This window comes from Buteo buteo, chromosome 5 (assembly GCF_964188355.1).
Source record: "Buteo buteo chromosome 5, bButBut1.hap1.1, whole genome shotgun sequence".
NCBI classification, from domain to species: domain Eukaryota; kingdom Metazoa; phylum Chordata; class Aves; order Accipitriformes; family Accipitridae; genus Buteo; species Buteo buteo.
In genome coordinates this window covers 3,003,437-3,025,360 of record NC_134175.1, presented here as the reverse complement: position 1 = coordinate 3,025,360, position 21,924 = coordinate 3,003,437, and the positions used below count along the sequence as shown (strand labels likewise).

General features: G+C 43.1%; 1 protein-coding gene across 2 annotated transcripts; it reads left to right on the top strand.

The window, feature by feature from the left end:
• Positions 1-210: 210 nt before the first annotated feature.
• MMP23B (matrix metallopeptidase 23B) lies at positions 211-21,138 on the top strand. 2 transcript variants are annotated; one of them, XM_075027203.1, is made up of 11 exons: positions 211-295; positions 4,722-4,914; positions 5,843-5,897; positions 6,491-6,825; positions 10,646-10,791; positions 13,697-13,836; positions 15,047-15,214; positions 17,178-17,342; positions 18,281-18,391; positions 19,402-19,528; positions 20,208-21,138. In XM_075027203.1, exons 4-11 carry the CDS (start codon positions 6,655-6,657, stop codon positions 20,380-20,382), a joined length of 1,203 nt encoding a protein of 400 aa, XP_074883304.1. In that variant the 5' UTR covers positions 211-295; positions 4,722-4,914; positions 5,843-5,897; positions 6,491-6,654; the 3' UTR covers positions 20,383-21,138. The 2 variants fall into 2 exon arrangements, with proteins under 2 accessions (XP_074883304.1, XP_074883305.1); XM_075027204.1 differs by lacking the exons at positions 211-295; positions 4,722-4,914; positions 5,843-5,897 and having other exon boundaries at positions 6,495-6,825; positions 10,650-10,791.
• The last annotated feature ends 786 nt before the right edge of the window (positions 21,139-21,924 follow it).

The following is a 21,924-nucleotide window of genomic DNA, read 5'->3' as shown; positions in this document are numbered from 1 at the left end:
TTGTATGGCCAAACTAGAGGTGGAATTTTGCACAGCTTAATATACTTGCTTAAGAACTACAGAAATGGTTTGTAAACATGGTGCTCAGGTGGGGAGTATATTCTTTCACTTCCCTGTTCCTGCTGCAGTTGGTTTTGAGGAGCAAGAGTTTAGCTGTTAAGCACCATTTTGACCCTTTCATTTTCGTAGTAAGAAGAAGGGAATTGCTGCACCACAACAGAGAAGAAACAGAATGGTCAGTGGAGCCACAGGAACAAGAGATAACAGAAGACAAGCAGATGCCCATATGTGCCAGGTATGTTTTTGGCAAGCTTTGCCCCCCATGACAGGCTCAGGTCCGTGGGAGTCTGATGCTTTGGAGTGGTGAAGAGGGTTCTGCTGTTTTACCTTTCCTGATAAGCCTGCTTACGTGGAGGGCCGGGATCAGAGAGTGACTTGTGGCCAATTGAGTGCTGCGCTGGGTGAAACAGTTAGCTTTGTGTACTTGCTAGTTCATCATCTAGTTCATGTGTAATCTGGTCTGTATTCTCAGCCTGCAAAAGAGTTTCTCTGCTCTAATCCAGGCTTGAATCTGAAGTATGAGAAGAAAAAGATAACTGTAGTAAGCGGGAAAAGAGCCAACAGCCTGAACTGAGATTAGGAGCTGCATTAAATTTAGCTAGAGATTGAGAGAGGAAAGGAGGGGGCAAGGTGGGGGAAGATGTTCCTCCCTTTTCTCCTTTTGCTACCCATTGGTATTCTTGCTGGTTATAGAACAGAAAGGGCTGAAGAGAGGCAAGGAGGCATCAGAGCAGCAGGCAAATGCTCCTTTAAAGACAAAAGATAAATATTGGTTTTAGTTAATCAGTGTGGGTAGTGAGTAACTTTCTGCTTGATGCTTATTACCAGTTGGTCTCCCATGAATGAGACTGACAGGTCTTCCGCAAATTTGCTGGGGACTTCCTTGTTTTCACTGGGGCTTCTGCCATCTCCTGAAATGCAGCTCTGTACCTTGCAGCAATGTACAGCAATGGTTTTGAAAGGGAAAGATCCTGCTGAGTCTTTCTGGTGTAAAATTTTAAATATAAGACGGCAGCTTATCTCATACTCAGAACTAGGGTTTCTAAGGCACTTCCTTTCAAAGTGAGGCAAAAACTCCACATTTTACAGACAGTGTGAGACTGAGGGAGTAGAGGGAGGGAGATTGCTTGTCAAAAGGCAGAGTCAGGAAAAGAACCAGTCTCTCCTTTGATTATGTTCCCACTAGTCCATTCTGCTCCCAGGATTTCAGGAGGATTGGTCCATCCACAAAGAATTACAGATTATTAATATAGCCCACCAAACAGCAACAGCAAAAATATCCCTGCCCAGGGAAGCAATTCTTACTCTGTTATGGATGCGCTTTATTATCTGTGTATTGAGAAAAATCTCTCCCTCGCTTCATTCCTGAAATTCTACTCGCTACGTGGCCATGACTGGACTGCTGAGCTTCTGACTAGAGTCAAGACCATGTCTCTTTGGTAACAGAAGGTCAGGCCAGTACAGGCACTTTTGTGAGCTGCAGCTCCAAATTGACAGTTAAGCAAAATATTCCGTTTTCTTTGCCAGCTGGATGAAGCCCTTGTTTTCAGCTCATTTGCTATTCAGCAGACCATGGATTTTTCTAGGAACATCAGCAGATGCTGATCACGAGGGGCTGCATGATAGAAAGTGGGAGAATGCTTGGGGACTAAAGAACATTCTTCTTCTCCCCCTCCCTGGGGAATGTTGCTCCCTGCTACAGCAGACATGCTCCTTTTTAGTCCGTGACCCATGGAAAAAGTACAATTTTTAACTGCTGTTCCCACAGGAACCATGCAAGAATGTCGGGTTGGTTTTTTCCCCCCAAGTTGTGAGATGAAGGGATAAATATGTAAGTGCTTTTTAAAATAAGAGCTATATGAGGATTTGCTAATTCTTTTCACATGGGCCACCAAGGAGCCAATATGTGGTAAATCACATTCAGCTGTGTGCACTCCCCCTCCCCTGCCTGTGGCCTGGATTTGGACTGGTGCCCTAGGGATGAAATGCTGATGCTCATGCCTCGAGTCAGATGTTAGGTCCTTCTTCTTTCCCTGTCTTCCCCACCTCCACGTAGAACTCCCAGTTCACAACAGGGGAAGCTAATCGGAGCAGTTTGTTGCAATGCTGAATAATAGGCACTTAATCCGTGAATAAATAAGAGGTTCATAAGAGGTGAGATTCGTTTTGGATAGTCCGACAGCTGCAGTTGTAGCACTAATAGTTGTTCTCTGTGTAGCCCCTCTTAGCGTGAGTATAGGTACGTTGTAATAGATTGTTCTTGCGTTGTTTTGGGGACTTGAATGAAGCGGTGCCAGTGTGCTTCCCAGCCTGCTGCACCAGGGCTACCTTTCCTCTTAAATGTGGCAACTGTAGCAGAGAGAACCATTTAGAAATAGCGCTGAAAGTAACATTTAATGTTAACAATAAAGGGGAGGAGAGAAATGCTACGAATAATCCATGGAAGTGAGAAAGTATTTATCTTTGAGCTAAAACTTGCCCTTGGGAATGTAGCCATATGTTGCGTGTTATACAGCAGCCCTGCTTTAAACTAAACGTTTCAGCAGTTAAGATTGAAAAGAGCACAGCAAGACCGAGGTGATTTAACAAGGAAAGTGTATTGTGTTGTGCAAATGATCCAATCCTTTATGTTCTCTGTAGTCTCTAGTTGACCACTGTAGGTTTTATGCAACATTCATTCCCTTCTGACAGCTGTTTAGAGCCTGCTTTTTCATGTGACATTTATTGCATGCAGACATCTCGGGATACGCATCCCCGACTGTTTGCTTAGAAAATCCCAGCTCCCCACAAATGATATCCAGGTCCCGGTCACTGCTGCTAACAGCATGAAGACAAAGCAAAGTCAGTTCTGTACCCTGCCTTCCTTTCCTATTCCCCATTACACCATATGGATTCCCTCAAAGTGTAATGTGTTCCATTGCTTTTAGACACTGTGCAGAAACCAAAGCCAGGAATGTTTTTCTGTTCAAATATAGTCAGGATGACAACTCATGCCTGTAGTCCAAACCAAATATCTGCACTCGAGAACCTGAGACCTCTAAAATTCATCAGAACTCCAAAGTCACAGCAGCAGTTCTCTGCACTTGTGTAAAAGCAGTCCTTGCAGGGGCTCAGGCTGCCTGATAAAACACGGAGAGTATTTTCAGCTGTTGGAAAAGACAGAGATAAAACCTAGTCAGAGTTCTGACTAACTTCTTGCCCTTGGTACAGGGTAATGCTGGCTCCCAGAAGGGAGTCTGGGGAGTTGTCTGAAGCATCTGAAAAAGGCTTAAATTCTGACAAGTGCTGTAGATTTGAGGCCACCGATGGCTGCATCTGAGAGTCCTTTAAGTACAAGTCTCTCTTGGGAAAGCCATGATACTCTTAACCCAGGGCAGAGAACACGGATGAAATGTCAACAGATGTGCACTCTGGTCCTGATAATCCTTAAAATATCTACAGAAGAGAGCTGTGCTTAAAATTTAACAATGACAGTATTAATGAACTAAGTATAAACCTGAAATTTCACTTTTTACCAGCAGTGACACTGAGGATTCTGGCCAGAGCTTGTGCACCAAAAATCCAGATGCACAGTGACTTTATCAGAAGCATTGTTAGTGTGCACAGCATTAAGTTCATGTGTCTCCCTTAGCTCCGCAAGTTGCATCTGTAAGTTCTGAATACCTCAGCATAACAGCTTTCCTCATCTGACTCTCATTGCTATAATAACTGAGGTTTGTCTTGGCCTTACTGCTGAGCTGGTTTCTGAGCAAATACTTGGCTTAAATTTTAAAAGTTTTGAAAGCATTCTGCAGCCAGTGGTTTGGTAAAGTTGGATGCACAGGCACTAAATTTTTAGGTGGATGGGCACAGTGCATTCCTACCATATTCTCTCCCTTCTGTTCCATCAAGGTATAACCTGCTTGCTACCTTGACAGGGAAGCAGGATCCTAAATGTCTCAGAGGTCACAAATCATCTCTGCAGCTAAAGATTCCCATTCACCCACCACACGCGGTGCAAGAAGATAAATGGCTGGTATACAGTACGGTCTCTTTCCCCATTCAGAATACTTCAGTAACTCATGGAAAAAGCCTTGGCTGTGCTAACCTTTAGTAGCTGCATGAAGAAGTATTCGGAAACAATGAGGTCCTCAAGAATGTGCTTTCTCTAAAGCGCTAGATACTAACTTTGGGCAAGGGGAGGGGTCTGAGCCGAGAGATATTTTACAAAAACTTTTCCTTTCTTTACGTTGGGATGAAGGAAATTCTTAGTTCCCTCAGGCTATGTGGTTGTGTGAGTTCTCAGTCTGTGCTTTAAAACTCAGGTTCATGTAGTCACCTTCAGAAGCAGTAAGGTGCTAACTGAGTACTTGGAAGATTTCACATTCCTGCTCTGCCAGATTCCGTGCTTGACCTCGGGCAAATCTTTTCTCCTGCACAGTACTATGGGTCTTAAGCTGTAAAGTGCAGATAATAGCACTGCCTTACCTTCAAGACTGATGTGAGATTAAATGCTCTGGGAGATTGTGAGATGCTCAGACACTGGCGAGAGGAGAGGGCATATGTAATAGTGCATAAGTTAAAATATTTTCAAACGCTGCTGACTTTTACTAGTCGTATGAAAGGTGGATGCACTTAATGCTGTTAGGCAGTTCCATGACTGAAACTCAGTGTTCTTCCAGCACTGTGTTTGCTGGAAGTATTTTTCTTTCAAGCCGGTACCGCTTTACTGGAGAAGAGCTCTTGGCTGAAGTTTTTGAGCCCCATTCCAGGGCAGGTTTTTACTTCAAGACTCCCTTCGCAGTCAGTCTTTCTGCAGATGTGTTCTCGTCTACAGACTCTGACAGAAACTTGTTCAGGGGACTTGAGACACTGGTAAGTTTAGGAGTGTGTTGTTACAAGTTTCTCACTTCATGAGGTGGTCTGCGGCTCAGACCACAAACGGAGGTGCGTTTGCACTACTCTTTGGAGCTCTGAAAAAAGCTCTTTTTCAGAGTGCTCATACAGAGGCATGTTTCATTCTGCCAGCTGTGCTACTGGGGAAGAGGTGTAACTATCCCTAGAAAGTTGCAGCTCACAGCTGAGATGAGCCAATATCTCAGACTGCTGCAGTTGACTGCTTTGGTCCACAGGAGTTAGAGCCCAGTACCGTTGCTTTCTGCTCTTTCTCTTCCTCCTAGTTCCAGCTTTCCTTTGTAATTCTGTCCATAACTTCCTTCCATGTTACTCCTTATTCTATCCTTCTCCTGGTATCTGAACAACTGCTGCACTTTGTCTACTCTCTGCAGAAAGTATGTTTTTTCTCCGGGGGGGTGCGGGGGGGAGCTTGGCAAAAATTGAAAAAGAAAATTTTCATGAAATTGTACAGGAACTCATTGGTCATCCTTATTCTGAGTTGTTTAAAAGCTCCAGGCCAGGTTTAGTCTGAAAATACATGAAACTTATAAAATGTTGCAAGCTTGATTATGAACTAGGGAAAAAAAATCAAATGAAACCATTTTTCATTATTATAAGTGCAAGAAGTTTCTGAAACCTTTCAGATGCTTCGGATATCCCCTAGGAATGTTTTATACTAGCTGGCAACAGAACTACTGCCTCCCTGCCATTTGCTTGGGAAACTAGGAGATTGCACAGTTCCTTTTCCTTTCTCTGGTCAGAACTGTTTAGCCAAGGACACCCCACCTCAGGAGCACTGAGCATCTAGCACTTAGTGACCAGGCGGAAAAATGCAGCTATTTCTGAAAACCTGAGAATTTCTGAGTAAGCTTTTTCAAAAAGTCCTGAATTGACTTCTTGTCTGCAGCCTGGAGATGCCTTGAAGAACCTAACAGCTTCGGACAAACTGACCACTTCTCCAGGTCAGTCTTTCTGATGTGCTCGAGCTAAGGTACCCCAAATCAGTAAGATTCTGAAAATACTTGTCTTTCTCAGCATGATAACCCCTGACTGGGTAGCTCCCAAGTACACAAGAAATTTGCAGGTCAGTTGCCAAGTTTCATGGAAGAGGGAGTTGATATTTACTTTTCTCTGAGTTTGTAAACTCCCTGACCAGAATTTCCTAAGCAGAGAAGCCCTGCCTGCTCTCTCACAGCATCTCATTTTTCATTCTGCTCCTGAAGACAGCCCTTGACAAATGACAGCTCTTCTAGTGTTAAGCATCCCTAATGAAACATTCCAAGGGCATGATGCTGGCTTCTGGATTCCTTTTTCTGCCCCCTCCCCCAATTTTTTCATTACATAAAGCTGACAACTGCAGATTGGTCCTCTGTTGATTATACAGTTAAAAGAGTTCATGTCCATCCCAGCTTGTTTCACTGCTGCTTTTCCTCCGCCAGCCCCACTTTCAGCTGCAGTAATATGATACCACTTGGCAGAGGCTAAGAGAATCTTTGGCACATTGGAAACAGGCTTAATGTAAAGTCTACATTTTTTTTTTATTTTATTTTTTTAGAGCTTTTTGAAACTCTAGTGGTTCTGCACAACTTTGGCAGTGACTGCAGGGCTGCTCAGAAATACTCCAAATGCAACTGTGAGCAAAAGGATTACCAATGCATTCTGTGAAGAGAATGTCTTAGTATCTGTCGCATCTCCCTCTAAAAAGTATTAAAGAACGACATGGATCAAGTAGAGCAACTTTCTGCAAACAGAAGGAAGAGCTTCTTCTCAGTTGACAAGAAAAAGAGCAATGGCTGTAGAACCATTGCAGGATTTTTATGCATATTCCCTGTGGTGGCTTTGCTGGCTATTGTGGGAGATCCAGCTGGAGCTGCAGTTCAGAAAAGTCAGGTAGGAGAAAGGATCTCATTCTCAAATGCTTGAAAGGGGAGTGGGGATATCAAATATATGTACATGTGTATTCTTTTTAGAAGACGGATACATTCAGGAAGCAATCTAAACAATATATAAGTAACTGTTAAAGCAACAAGACCTGTTTATGGCTGTTTGAGTCCCTTTTTGCAAAGGATCCTAAAAGGTAATTACACATCCAAGTAGAATCAGATTATTAGAGATGTGTGTGCAGCTTGCAGACTACCAAACAGTGAATGCACAAAAGATTTGGGTTGTTTTCCCTCGGAGCTTTGGCTATTCTTCTTGAGTACCTCTGCTTTCTGAGCCTGGTATGATGTGGCATGCACATATTCTGACTTCCATAGCAGCTGAGCTTTCCTAGAAACTCCAGAGGCAGGGCTTGTAGTGTAGGATCTAAACTGGGAGTTAATGCTGGACCTACAGAAAGTATTAGCTGCTATTAACTCTCTTTCAGGGTCCATCCATGAGCAAGATATGCTGGGACAGATCAATATTCAGGGGGAACTCTTGGAAGGCTCTGGGAGTCTCAGAAGCTGATCTCAATTTTTGCTTTTAGATTAATTTTAGCTTTTAATTTTATAAAAAACCAATCTTCTCTAAGCGCTCACATCCTTTCCTGCTCCTCATGTTTATGAAGATCCTGGCAATAACATCCCTTGTTTGCATCACATGCTCAGGGCTCTTAATTAATTGATACTAAGTCACAGAGTTCTGTTACTGTTTAGTTTATGAGAGGGGAACTGCATGACTAGGAGAGAGAGGGGAATGAATTACATTCATTACCACTCAATGAAGTCAATTAATGGGGGTCTGACTGCACAGGGCAGATAACATAGAGTAGGGATGTTGGCCAGTGTCTGCCTTTATATACGTTGGTGTCTGTTGTAGTTGTTGAGAGAGAGAATTGAAAGACCTGTCCTTCTAGTACCTCCCAAGCTTTTTGAATGTTTCAGACCTTAACCCACAGTTGAATGGGTTTCCTCCTGGCAGCAGCTGACCTCTTCTCCAGTTCTGAGTATTCCCATAGTCTTGGTTATTTGGCATCCAGACAGGACCTTTGATCCAAATTATACTGTGAAATTTTTAACTAGGTCATTCCATTTCTGTCAGAATCCTACATCTGAGCTACAGCCTATGTGTGGTACCCCACCCTTCCCCGATTCCTTTTGCAACACATTCTTAATTAAAAGCATCCTGTTGCAGCAGTGGTAGGTAAAACAAAGACTGAGCAGAATGTTTGAGCAACAGCACTCAATGCTCTGCACCTTTCTTGATCTAGTGGCTAGGTCAGATACAAGTTTCAGTGATTGCTGTTGGGCCTGAGTCACCCTTACTTTCTTTTTTATTTTGAGGATAAGCTCAGCAGGGACAGATTTTTTTTTTTTCTTCTCTCCCCCACCACCCCGTTGCTTGTTCAGCACTTGTGGCCTTAGGGTTTTAAGCTCAATGGCTGTAGAGAAGACAAGAATTTTTCTCCCACGGGGCTGCAGGAGTTTTCCTTGCAGAAGGAGAAGCCAGCAGGCTGTTTCTGGCTGTCTCATTTTCCTCTGCTGATACCCAGGGGGCTTTAAGAAGAGCCTCAGGATTTCACCCTGGTGTAACTTAATAGCCCAGTGGCAGAGCATACAGAATGCGCAGTGTCTGTTACTCAGCCTGTGCAGCTTACAGCTCAGCGCGTTCTCATAAACTGGAAATGGCACCAGTTGGGCTGTGAATTATAGATGCTAGAAAGCAAATGCACTGCGTGTTCTGCTGGCTTTGCTAAGGAGCAGGAGCGTCGATCACAAGGATAGACAGCTACTGAAGAGTGCTAATACCTTACCTCATACCATCACAAGTTATCAGGTCTCCTGAGTCGGAGCCCATGGACTGACAGAATTCACAGTACTAGCCATCCTGTGCTATTCCTGACTGATGCCAGAATGAATGTGTAATCAGCCCCAATACTGGCAAGGGATGGTAGAGAAAACAACAAAGGCAGAACGGATTTGTCTTAATTCTACCCTACTTGAAAGAACTGCAAAAAAAAAAGGGAAAATATCTTATTAACCTGTAATTATGAGCTAATCTTCTCCAGGCTTCTTACAGCTCCAACAGATCGTTGACACACAGGTTGGCTGATCCTCCACCTTGTCTGTGCTGCTCAAAAGGATGCAAAATTTTCCTTTTGTATCAAGGGGAAAATGGCATTCTCAGAGTAGAATCAGAGGTAGAAGCCACTGGAGGTGAAGGGAGAGGGACAACAGCCAGTGTACTTGCATCACGTGTGCCTTAGTGAAGAAGGGGCTAGGCCTTGAGCTGAGCAAGCCACAAAGTATGGGTTCATCAACGAGGTCCCTTAATACAGCAAAGTGACAAAGGTTAAAAGGGAAAAATGATCCCATGTGTTCTTTCATGAGCAAATTGGCATCTGAAGGCTCCCAGAAATGTCATCAAATACCCTGCCAAAAGCTTGCAACTTCGAAGGCAAGGTATTAGTTAACATCTGTCTCACAGGTGATGTTCTATGGCCCTTGTAATTCCTTACATTCAAAGACTATGCTGATTTCAAATTGTGAGACAGACCCACAGCTGAGCTGGAAGAAAGACTAAAAGGCTTTCCTTGTAGGAAAGAAAGATACTGAGATCAGAACAAGATAAAAGCTAGTATGGCTCACAGACCTGAGCAAAAAGAGACTGGTTTCCTAGGATAGAGTCCCTCAGCCTGTTAGCACTCACGACTAGTTGTAGTTAAGGAGAGGTGCTAATGATTTGGGCAGTATCTGGCAGCTCTTGCTTTGGGCTTCTTGTCTTTTCTTGCTGTTGGCTTGCTGTGAGACCAGGGAGATGCTGTTTTGACTCTCGGCCTCAGTTCTTCCATGACTGAAATGAAGACAGCTCTTGCTTTCTATAGAATGTGCTGTGAGGCTGAACAGACTTGTAACATTGCCACTATACATATCGCTTAGTAAGTGTCTTGGTGCCTCTGGAGCAAAGATGACCCAGAGATACTCGGTGTCTTAATCCTGAAAAGGGAAGGCAGAGCAGGTAGACTTCCAGAGAACCGTGTTGGGTCCCATTCTTCTACCTCCACTACTCAGGACTGAAAGGCTTTTATGGTTTGAGTCAGACGTGTCACGAAATATGATGTCTTTTACTGTATGATGGCTTTAAAAGCACTCCAGGGTTTCCAGGGCTCCTATTTACTTTGAAGGCATTTCAGATCCACAATGCAGCTTTATAAAGAGCTCTCTGCACAAAGGGTTGCCTGTTTTACTCATTTGTCCAGTATTTTATTTCTTCTGTGGTGAGGCTGAAGAGCAATAGCAAAGCGAAAAGGAAATGAAAACTTTCCAGGAAGAGCTGCAGCACTCACTGTGGCCAGAAGCCTACTGAGGCCTCATTTCTGCTCCATCTGTGCCGCATTCCAAGAGGAGAGCGGAGCGGCTGCAGTGCCCTATTCTGGAATCATGCAGCAGCTCAAGGGAGCCCACAGCCCTGATCCTCTGTGATCCAGTGTTGAGGAGTGCTGCTCCCTTCCTTTCCTCGTACGTCTGATCTAAGACATGCCCCAAGAACTCCTCACAGCGTAGCCCCTCTTTTGCTCTGTCTTGGTTTTGTTCAGCACGCTCGGAACAGGCATGCTTTGCAAAACACTGACTAGCTGACGCACTAGTCTTGTCTCCTGGATGCCCATAAGGGAGTACCAGTTGTGCTCCCCAGCCTCCACATGCCCCATACCTAGTAGTTTTTCTTTTACACTGTTCAATCCTGCAGTCTCTCCTATCTCTTTCAACCTCCTGTTTTATCTTTTAAGGAAGATGCCACATCACCTGGTCTTCATGGAGTGAGTGTCTCTGCTTTGCACAGTCCAGCTTTCCCACCTCGGCCTCCAGCAAGGAGAAAACGGTACACGATCACACCAGGACACTTGAAATGGGACCACTTCAACTTGACATACAAGTACGGACTTGCATTAGCCCTAAGAGTTAGCCTTTTCTGACACTGGGGTCTGAGTTTTTCCTGCCATGGGTATAGATATTTACCATATGAACATTGCTAATCTATTTGCTAACGAATGGATAGCTGCTAAAGCCGCTCTAAAGTAGGAAGTATTTTTGCAAATACTACACCTCTTACATCAGCTATGGATCATGCAAAGCATCGTTGCTGCATTAGAAGCTAGTAGCACATATGGCTGCGTGCTGAGGCTACTTATAGTAAAACTAACTGTTCAGGGACAGATTCAGGCTTCAGATAGATAGGCTTCCCAGAACTAGGGACTTCCTTCAGAAGGTAGTGAATTGAACACTAACTCTGTCATGCTTGGTATTTTTAAAAGAGTTCTGTATGAACCTAAATCATCACTGAGGGAAATAGCTGTTGAAAGGTTCTGTGATTTCAGGAGGACGGAGCTCTGTTAGTGCTGAGTGCTTTTAGGAACCTCTTTCTCCCTGTTGTCTTTGGGAAAGGATGCCAACTCTTAGATTACTAACAAATAAACAATAAAAAGCCCTTGGCAATTCTAGGGTGAGTGAATGTTAACCCTAATATTTTCAGATGTTTCTGCCAAGGAAAAGTGGCTGTCCAGATTACTGATTTCCAGCTGGGTTTACCGCTGCTCAGAACCAGCAGCATTCCAGCAGTACCATACAGCTATAGAGTGGTCTGCTTTTGATAGGATGGAGCTATGTAAATGTGCAGTGCTAGTTAGTACTACTTTAAACAAGCAGGCTGTTCAGAGCCAAAGCTGATGGAATCCTATGGATTTTCACACTGAACTGTTTCTCGTTGCTGTCTGTCTTTACTGCTACTGCTGGCATAAGGCAATGTCGCTCCTGTTTGGTGTTTAGCCTTGGAGCAGCTCTCTTCCTTACTTTAGCAGTGGCTGAACAGCCCCCGAAACCATCCAGAGCGATGGGTTGTGGTGGCAGCATCCTGAAAAGATGCTTTTTCTCTCTGGGAAAATATTAATGGCATTGTTAAATGTTTTTCAGGAGAGCTAAGATGAGCTCAGACAGAACAAGGTTCAGGGAATCCCCTTGGAAACAGTTTCATAAGATGAGCACTGGCAGGTAGAATCAGACTGTCACGGGAAACCTCAGACTAGCAGGAGTCCTGGAGGTTTGACTGAAGAAAGGCCTGTTGTTCACTCCTGGCTGAGAGTCTGCACCTTCCTGGAGACAAAACAGCCAAACCAGGTTTTTTCAATGTCTTACGTGATAACAAAGGTCCTTTTAATGTGGCTGCTAACTCTAGCCACTCCTGACTTCAAAGTACAGAGCAAGCCCCAAACCTGACCTCTCGAGAGCTGCAGTCACTAACTGTTAAACTGCAGTGGCTTGAATGGCAGGTCACACTGGATTTCTGAAAACACTTGTAAGTGGCCTCCGGCAGCAGCAATACGTGTTGCAGCTTTTTCTTGGCATTGGGCTGAGGACATCGTTATGGAGCTGTGAGGGTCTCTCTCACACTCTAGCTCTGGAAAACTCAACCAGACTGTGACTGTAAAGGGTGGGAGAGTTTTCTGTCACCAACAAACAGGAAAGGAAGGCATTTTGAGCTTTGTTTGCAGTGGATTTGCCTGAGGCAGCGGAGGTAAGGAGTGAGGAGGGCGAGTGGGGTGGGCAGGATGGCAGCAGCTGCATCTGTCCGAAAGCTCTGCGCTAACCCCTTTCTTCTCCACAGAAGCAGGAGGGGGAGTAGCTCAAGGTCCCTAAATGCAGGCCGGGAAGATAATTTGCAAGGTGTGGCTGATGCTGCAGTTACCTCTATTCTCTAGGTAGCTGTAATGCCATCGGTTACGCAGAATTCTCGTCGTTACTGTCGCTGGCCTTATTTGCTCGACGTGCGGTGGTGGTCGTTGCATTGTTCCGTGCGTGATGCTGTGGTGCCGATCACTACACGTTTACTTCCCGGTGGACAGCAGGGGTTCTGCCTGTAAGCCCAGCAAAGAATGAGTGGGTGGCACGAACCTGACTCCTTCACACTGAGCAGAGAACGTATCTCCCTTTACGCTTATCCCAAACAGGCTAAGCCTCATGATAGTCTTAACTGTCCAGGTTCACATTCATTAACAGCCTGGCTTGATACGAAACCTTCTGCTCCCTTTAGGATGTGCTGGGACGAAGGGAGAACATAAACAGCATAGCTAAAAAACAACCAGAGGGGATAGCAGAATATACACAGCTTTTCCCAATTGCTACACTTCAGGCAATTTCCTGAATGCAGATCTTCTTTTGGGACAAGGTAAGTTTCTAGGAGCCATCTATCCATTTCCATGGTTCTGCCATCCTGCACCAGTCGTTTTCTCACCATTCAGCTGTATCTGTACCTGGTGGCCTAAGCAAAAAGTGCTCTCGAGTCTCCCAAGCGATGAGATTTTTTTCAAAGGAAATAACTTGTTTTATTGTCAAACTTTTTATATCCTTTGGAACCCTTTCAAAAGTTCTGCCCGAGTGTTATAATTCAGTGCGTGCACATACATTGTAGCCTAAGTGTTATGAATAGGAGTTACCTAGTCTGCTGCTGAAATGCAGTTGTTTCCTCTTCTAGCAACACTGCACAACGGACTGGGAGATGTTAGGATAAAAACAGTTTTCCAAGAGAACCTTGTCTAAAATGATGTGCTCGAGGAGGGACAAAAGGTGTAGTCCGGAACGTGATTGTAAATATATTGTAATATTGTAATATATTAGTTCCTGTGGGGGTTTTATTAAATAGTCTTAATATCCAATTCAAGCTATTCCTGTTTTGAGCCTATTAGAGTGAATGGAAAGACTTGATTTTCTGATGCAACCTTGAGAACCTTCAGCTGATGTTTGAGAAGGGAATACCATTTTCCTGAAGTTGTTCTGTGTTCCTACAGAATCCTGTCCTTTCCAAGAAACCTCATAAACGCCAGGGACACACGCAAGGGACTAGCGGCTGCATTCCGAATGTGGAGTGAAGTTTCACCATTCAGCTTCAGAGAAGTGCCACGCCACGTAGCGAGTGACTTGAAAATAGGTAAGCCTGCGGAGGCTCCTGGACTAACGGAACACTCTTGTGCACGTTAACTCCACAAGGGACTTGTGGAGTTCGGAGGCAGGAGATGGTCCTCCTCTGCTGTATGGACATAGGAGGGCCTCTTGGACGAGGAACTGGGGCATCGTTTGCCTTTAGTCAGGTACAGAAACTACTTTTAGTTGCTCTAAAGAGATCTTAATATCATAATTAACACTTTCTGTGAATCTTACAGTCGGGAAGCTTTAGGTATTTGACAAGAATTAACCCTCAAAATCTGCCACTGGGACAGGATTAGCTCTATTCCACAGATGGGGAAACGGAATATTGAAATGACATATCCAAGGTCACACAGAGCAGGTGACGGATTCCAGCGTGTTTATGGTTTTAGTCTCCCTTTTGCTGATCCTGTTGAAGCACCATCTTTTCTCGGTCCTCCCTCCCCTCCCCTTCCTTCTGCCCCTGTACCGCTATACTTCCCAAGTTTCTCAAGCCTAGAAAAATGTTAGTTCTGAGGCATTATCTGCTCAACCCCAGATGTAAATTCTTCCTGGGATTTATGGTCTGTGTGAAAGAATTATTTCCTGCGCAGATGGCAGCAATATTGAGATAACCAGCAGATTTACCATTGTTTCGCAACGTGCTCTTCACTCTCGTGTTGCATGACGCTACTTACAGGCACACCATATGCCTTCCCAGGGGTCTGTCCTGCTACCACATGTGAGCTCCAAGTGGCCCAGTTCCATTGGACGCAGGCTACGCTGCGATGCTGTCATGGCGCTAGCAAAAAGACAGCAAGCCGCTGTGACTCTAAGGCTATCTGCTTATTTACATTTAAAATGGAACAATTACATCCTGGGGTTATCATCTCACTGTCCAACTTCTCTCCAAAAAAAAAAAGAAAAATTTCCATGTGATGTTGCAAAAAGAGCTCAGCATTCCTTTCTGAAAAGTAGACTCATTTGCGTCTGTTGGAAACAGCTCTAAATCCAGGGTCATCACAGGGCTGAGTATAGTTTGCACCACAGCCATCATTCCTGACAATTGCTTTGCATTTATTTTTCCTTTTGTGGCTCTGTAGGTTGGAAAATATGTGGGATACCATAAGAGATTTTTTTTTTTTTTTTTTTTTGTAAACCACAAGTTTACAGCTGTCTGTGTCCTGGATGGCCTTACCCTGTTAGATACACTAAATCTGCTGCTTTTTTCACAGGCTTCTACTCTATCAATCACACAGACTGCCTGGAGTCTCTTATTCACCACTGCTTTGATGGAACAACAGGGGAACTTGCCCATGCCTTCTTCCCACCCAACGGGGAAATCCATTTTGATGACCATGAATATTGGATATTGGGGAATACCCGGTTCAGCTGGAAAAAAGGTAACACATGTATCCAGGAGCGCATGATTAATGCCTGTAGGACTTTTATTTTAGTCCTTGTTCTGGGCTTTACCTAGTATGGGAAAGAGACAACAGAAATGGTTGTGATTTTCTGTAGTTTTGGAAGCTGTTGGTCTTGCTGTCATGTGACTGAACTGCTATAAGGGACCATGTTTGGTGGCAGTGCCGTTTCTTTCTGAATATTTCAGTGGACTTACTAGTTCGGCCACATACTCAGTTATTACATCTGGCTTCTGCCTAGGCAGGTGCATCTCTGAGAAGGGCCATGTTATATTACTTCAACTTGTTGGCATGGCTCTTTACATTTTAGGTTTTTTGGGTTTGTGGGCACCTAAAAATGTCTGTGTTGCTTGCAGCTTGGTGTTTTTTTTCTTCTTGTTGTTGTTTTTTTTTTTTTTTTTTTAAGCAATATCAAAACCAACTTTTAATTAAAAGCAGATGGTCCCTGACTAGCAAATTCAGTTCATATTGTATGACCAACTCAGTACTTTTTTTTAAAGTAAAATATTCTGCTTTTCACCAAATAAAAAGAGAGGAGAGGAGATTTTAGGTGACATAGAAGGACTTTTCCTATCTTTGTTTCCCAAAGCACAGCAACAGATAACATCTAGGGACAAAGACCAGAGGGAGATGATTTTTAAAGCAAGAATGTCAGTATTAAGAAAAAAACTGGTCAGATTAAATTCTGTGAAATACTCAGCTTTGAAAAGATGCCCTTCTCCATCAAACTTCTAAAGTCTGCTAACTATATCAAATGGCAATGTTTGTCAGGGAGAATAAAAATCAGAGAGTTTGGTAATGAGCCGATGCCTCGAAGTTACAGAGTTATCTGGGAACAATGTGTTTTTCTAATCTGCGTTTTTCTGCAAGCAGCTGTTGAAAGAAGTATAGACACTTGCAAAACCTGATTCTTAGTGAAGTTTTACTAAGATTATGGAATAAATCAGTGTCCTGAGTGCCAGTTCTGCCACTGACTCTCTATCATGGCAGTGTAACTCCAGTCTTTTCTATGGAGACAGTCCTGCAGCTGATTTGCATACAATTCAGTCACCTTTGTGAAACAGTAATAACACCTTCTGACTTCAAAAGGCCAGTGTAAGGCTGAGCCATTTAATACTTGTTCACAATGATTGCTTCTCTTTCCAAAGCTAAATTAGCCTTCTTTATTGGCATAAAGAAGGATGGGAACAAAGTAGAACGAAATCATTGTTCTTCCAAGTCACGTCAGAGAGATTTAGTAGAATTCTTTTTAAGATCATCCAAAAAAAATCCACCCAGTAGGCATTCCTAGGTAATGTACTGATGAATTAAGCACACGTACAAGCTACCCCTTTCAGATCCTTTCTTTCCATAAGCAGTTGGGTTTAACACAGGAACTGTGTGAGATTCTTGTGGCCTGTAATTGTGCAAGGTATCAAGACAGGTGTTGGTAATAAATAACACCTCTTGTGAGTCATCTTTCAGTTAAAAATCCATCTCTGCTGGAAGCAGGTTTCAAGATGCTACCCCGAAACTACAGGCTATGGGGGATGCAGAGGTCAATCAGAGGCTCTTTCAGACTGGAATATTCCAGCTAGCGGTCTCATTCCCAAACAGCCATTTCCAGTTACAGCTCAGTGCTGTGGGAACAAAGTTAGCAGAAAGCTGTCAAGAGTAAGTAAGTATTACGCAGGGCACTTGCCTTCATTTCAAACATTGCGCTCTCAGAGCAGTTTTCCTGTAGTCTGGCAGTGCTGCTCTGTGTCCTGCTGTTTCAAATTAGAAGCATGTGGAAATAATTGGCTCATCTATTTGCACCCAAGCAACTATAGAGAAGATGAAACTAGGGCAACCTTTGATAAGACCATACTGTCCTAGTGCTAAAATATTTCCTCTGGTTTTACACCAGGATTAGCAAATGTACTTCACCACGCAGTGCCAGCTGTTTTTGTTTCTCTTCCAGGTGTTTGGCTTACAGATCTGGTACATGTAGCGGCTCACGAAATAGGACACGCCTTAGGACTCATGCACTCCCTGAATCCCAACGCCCTCATGCACATCAACGCCACTTTGACTGGGAAAAAGACCATCTCTCAAGATGAAGTTTGGGGAATTCACAGACTTTACGGTAAGGAAGGCAGGGTCGTGCTCTGGGCTCCTCTGTGTAAAGAAGGTTTGCCTGAAGTGTCAGTTGGGTCCTGTGGAGCTCTTACGGTGTTAGACCCTCATCATTTGGCAGGACTAGGCTGTAAGCCAGTGAGCAAGGACGGATCCGACTCCTTTTTATGCAAAGTAGAGCTAAAAGGAGGTGTAGCATTTCTGTTTCCAGCACTACTAGCTTCAAATGTGATAGACGGGAGGCTGGAGGTCTGTGTTCCCATCTCCCCAGATGGCAGTTCTGAGAAAAGGTTTCGGAGGGGTCAGTCCACTCTGTCCTCGGACTGCTCTGAGCAGCTCCAGCAGAGGCACAGGCACTGTCTGTGTTCTCACGTGCCTGGATCATTATGTCCCAGCCCACCAACCAGCTCTGGGCATTGACGCTTTGGGCCTTTTGGACTGTGGCTTATACAAGAATAAAAGGTCAATTTTAGCCGTGGAGAGCCCTGACTTGCATTTATACATCTGCAAGCATCAGGTGCCCAAAGGAAAAGCTCACGTGCAAAGGAGGGAGGAAGGCAAATAGCTGTTAATTACTCTTTTGGCTGGATTCAGATGTATTAATACATGACAAAGCTCTCTGCAAACCAAACAGGCTGTGGCAAGATTCTATCAAGCTCTGACACATTTGCCTGCTACTCTTCAAACGTGAGCTAGTGTAGGACTTACAAATAGCGACTCGCGTGAATCACTGATGCTACTGCGTGAAAGTAGCTCGCTATCTAGTCCGCGGCTCACATAAGAATGGTACCCTGCTCTAGTTAGTTATTTACTCCTGTTTTAGATTCTTTCCTATCCCAGCTCTACCATTTACATTGAACAATCTTAATTTAGATGAAATGTCAATTTGATTCCCAGAAAGAACAGTCTACCCCAATCCCTCTAATGTCTTGTCTCCTTCTGTTTCAGGATGTAAAGACAGATTATTTATGTGCCCATCATGGGCACAAAAAGGTTTCTGCGAGAAACGCAGGAAGTTGATGAAAAAGCACTGTCCATCCACCTGTGACTTCTGCTATGGTATCTAACTTTTCTTCTGGGATTTTTCACGGGGTTTGCACAGAGGGAGGAAGTTAAGCGGAGTTTGCTGCAGGGATAGGCAGGATCTTAATTCCACACTAGAGATCGGTGGATGCGAATGGCTAGCCCCATCCAGCTCTAATGAGAAGCACAGCGGAGATGGCCTCTTACGTATCTGAGCCAAGATCAAGGCTTGGAAATAGGAAGCAGCTTTGATGTGTAAACAGTTGTGGACTAGAACCTTAAACTGTCCCATTCTTCTCTAGTTAACTGAACCAATGGGAACCAATAGGGAGTCTCTGAAAACACAACCACTCTGTGTGCCTCAGACTGCTTCCCTTTTGGACCCAACTGAGGAAGTGAGATGCTGATGTGTTAAATTCAGGGATAAGAGATGCAGTGCAGTTCCTGATGCAGTGGTGGGACATAAACAAGACAAATGACATCTCAAGCACAGCTGGACTTGAGCTGCTCTGAAGAAAAGGAGATAAAGTATGTTAATCACCTTATCTAGTCTCTCAGTTTTATGAATCCAGATAAGGGACTAATGGAGGATCAGGTCAAGTTACTGCAGCTGTGGAATTAAGCTTTAGATAAATACTTACTGAGCTTAAGATGAGGTACGGTATAACTAGTACCTCCTTCTCCAGTACAGAGGTCTTTTTGTAGATCAAAGTAATGCAAAGATGCAGTCAGATCATTACAAATCCATATAGTTTAGGGAACTGTTCATATACAGAATGTATACTCTTCCATAAATATGAAACAGGCAAGGTGATTTTTTTTTTTATCCCTCTCTGTCAGTCTACACGCCACAAAATTGTTACCTTTGCATATGTATAATATTACATGTCTATCTAAGAATTACTCAGTAGGAGGCATTTTTTAAACTAATACTTTTAAGGTTCCTTAGGTGGTAACATAATTCTGTGAAAGTTTTAGAATTACTAAAGCTTGATAATGAGATATGCTAACTTTTGCCATTTCTTTCTCTTGCCTCTGGTGGACAGAATTCCCATTTCCAACAGTCCCCCCTACTCTGCCCCCGCCAAGGACAAAAACCAAGACTGTTTCTGAAGGCAGGAACGTCACCTTTCGCTGTGGACAGAAGATAATTCATAAAAAAGGCAAAGTTTAGTAAGTACTCTATCTTTTATTCCAGTCCTTTAGGAGACTTTGCAGCTTACATACCAAAAAGGATGAGGAAGGATGTCAAAACAGCATAGATAAGAATGCAGTTTATCTTCTGGAGCGTGTCACTGTCTTATTTGGCACTCAGAGTAGAAAGAGGGGGGCTGGCTAACTGTGAGAAGGGAGTGTACAAATATTGTTTATAACATTGCAAAGCATTTAGTCTGAAAGCAGAGCTACCAGAAATGAGCAAGCTGAGTTGAAAAAGGATAAAATCCAATTCATATATATAGCACAAAGATAATTCTTACCATCAAGTCAAATTCCCTGGCCCAGATGCTGCAAAAACCTAGTCTTCAATTTACCCTTTTCAATTAATTGTTTGTTAGCTCTTACTAACATACAAATACATTATTTCTGGATGTATCTAAAACAGATATGCTGAAGTCCACGAGTTAGTTTAGACTGAGGATGCAAATTCCCATCAACTTTCATTAAGATTCAAGCCCTGAAATTACTCAGGATAGTGCCCTGTTACAGCTGCCATTGTCTACCTGAAGTATATAGTAAAACTTAACCTTGTTTTGTTAAAGTCCCACCTGTGCTGTACATATTCAGCAAAACTTACATATTGCATTGTACTAGACATTTTGTAGTTTAATTTCTATTATTTTTCTTATGACAGCTGGTATAAAGATAAGGAGCTTCTGGAATACTCATATCCAGGTTACTTATCCTTAAATGAAGATCACATGAGCATCATTGCAAATGCAATTAATGAAGGAACTTACACTTGTATAGTAAAGAAAAAAGAAAGAATCTTGACTACTTATTCCTGGAGAATCAGACTGAAGCACTAACAAGGGCCCTGGACTGAGGACTTCAATTACTGCTAGTTCTGTTTCAAATTCAAAACATTTCTTTGGCATTTTATATTTAATCTCCCGTAGTGCAACTGAACTTCTAAAATCAACTGCTTCCATACCTTGGGCAAAAAAGACTCTGAGACTTGATTACTGGAATGCAAAACTTTTCCACATTAGTTTTAATGATAAAGAATTTATCAAGTATGCTGTACAGAGAATTAAATTTTCTTTTTTAAAAAAAAAGTGTCAGATTTTGCAGTTAAGCTATGTGGATCACTGTGGACTGCTGAAAAACAAGAACGTAACTCTTCATCACACAAATGAACGAACGGATTGATGGCTCAGGTATGTTGCAGTGGAGGCAGAGGTATTGTGGAAGGAAAATGACCAGTTGTACTCCATAAGTGTTTTGCTGTCATTTTTTTAGATCCTGGTGCATAGCAATAGAAGTATGTATAAAAAAAGTACAAGACCTTAATATTACTTTTACTTGCCAGGAGGATGTAGGGTCACAACACACCCTTTCTTAATTACTCCATTCCATGTTTTGACATCTTCAGGTCAAGTATCCACAGAATGTCTTCTCCCCCCCAACCGTTTTCCTGTGGTTTGTATTTATTACTTGTGTAATCTTATCCCAATAGACTATTTACCTCCATCAGCAGCTCCTCGTAAGTTGTCCTGCAGGTGTCTGATCAAGAAGCCTCTCACCTCCTTCAAGAGAGATGAGGTAATGTCCATCACTGTCCTCCCCCAGTCACCCAAGTGATAAGGTAAATGTGCCATATCCAACAGGAAAATAGCATTAGTAGTGGTAGGCAAAGCCTATTGCACTCAAACATCTACAGTGGTGGAGCATTCATTTGCACAGTTAGGAATCCCTGACATTCATTACATTTAGCAAGACCCTTACTTGTATTAAAGCAGCCTACATTGGTCTTTGTCTTAGGTTCATCCTTTTTTAGTTGTCCTCTTAACCTCTTGAAACAAGTTTCTTCCTACTTAAAAGTACTAACAAAACTGCAACTCACACACTGCGGTATAGGTCAGCAGCCTAGGAAGACCTCCGTATTAGAGCAGAAAGGCTCTATCAGTAAAATTCTCCTCTTGTTCTAGGACAGTTTTACCATCACAGTTAGCTAAGAGCACAGCATAATATAAAACTTAAAAATGTGTCTTTGCATGGACAATTAAGCTCAGGATCATAAAAGGCAAACACTCTATGCAAATATAGACAATTGAGACAAAATAAAAGCTGAGATGCAGTAACCAAACAATGTTGCACTACTCAGGGAGAGCCCTTTTACAAAAAAGAAATTGAGGTTACACGTATCTCTCATAACCATATTAAATTTCCATTGCAATCCAGCATTAGGTTTTCTTTGTTTTACTGTAACTATCCCAACTTAGATGAATAATCCTTTTTGTCAGGAACATACATCTTCCAGCAACGTCCACGCTGGCTGCAACAATGCCAAGGAAGCTAGGAAGGAAATAATTTCACAGAGTGCAAGATGCGTAGCACAGCTTGAAATA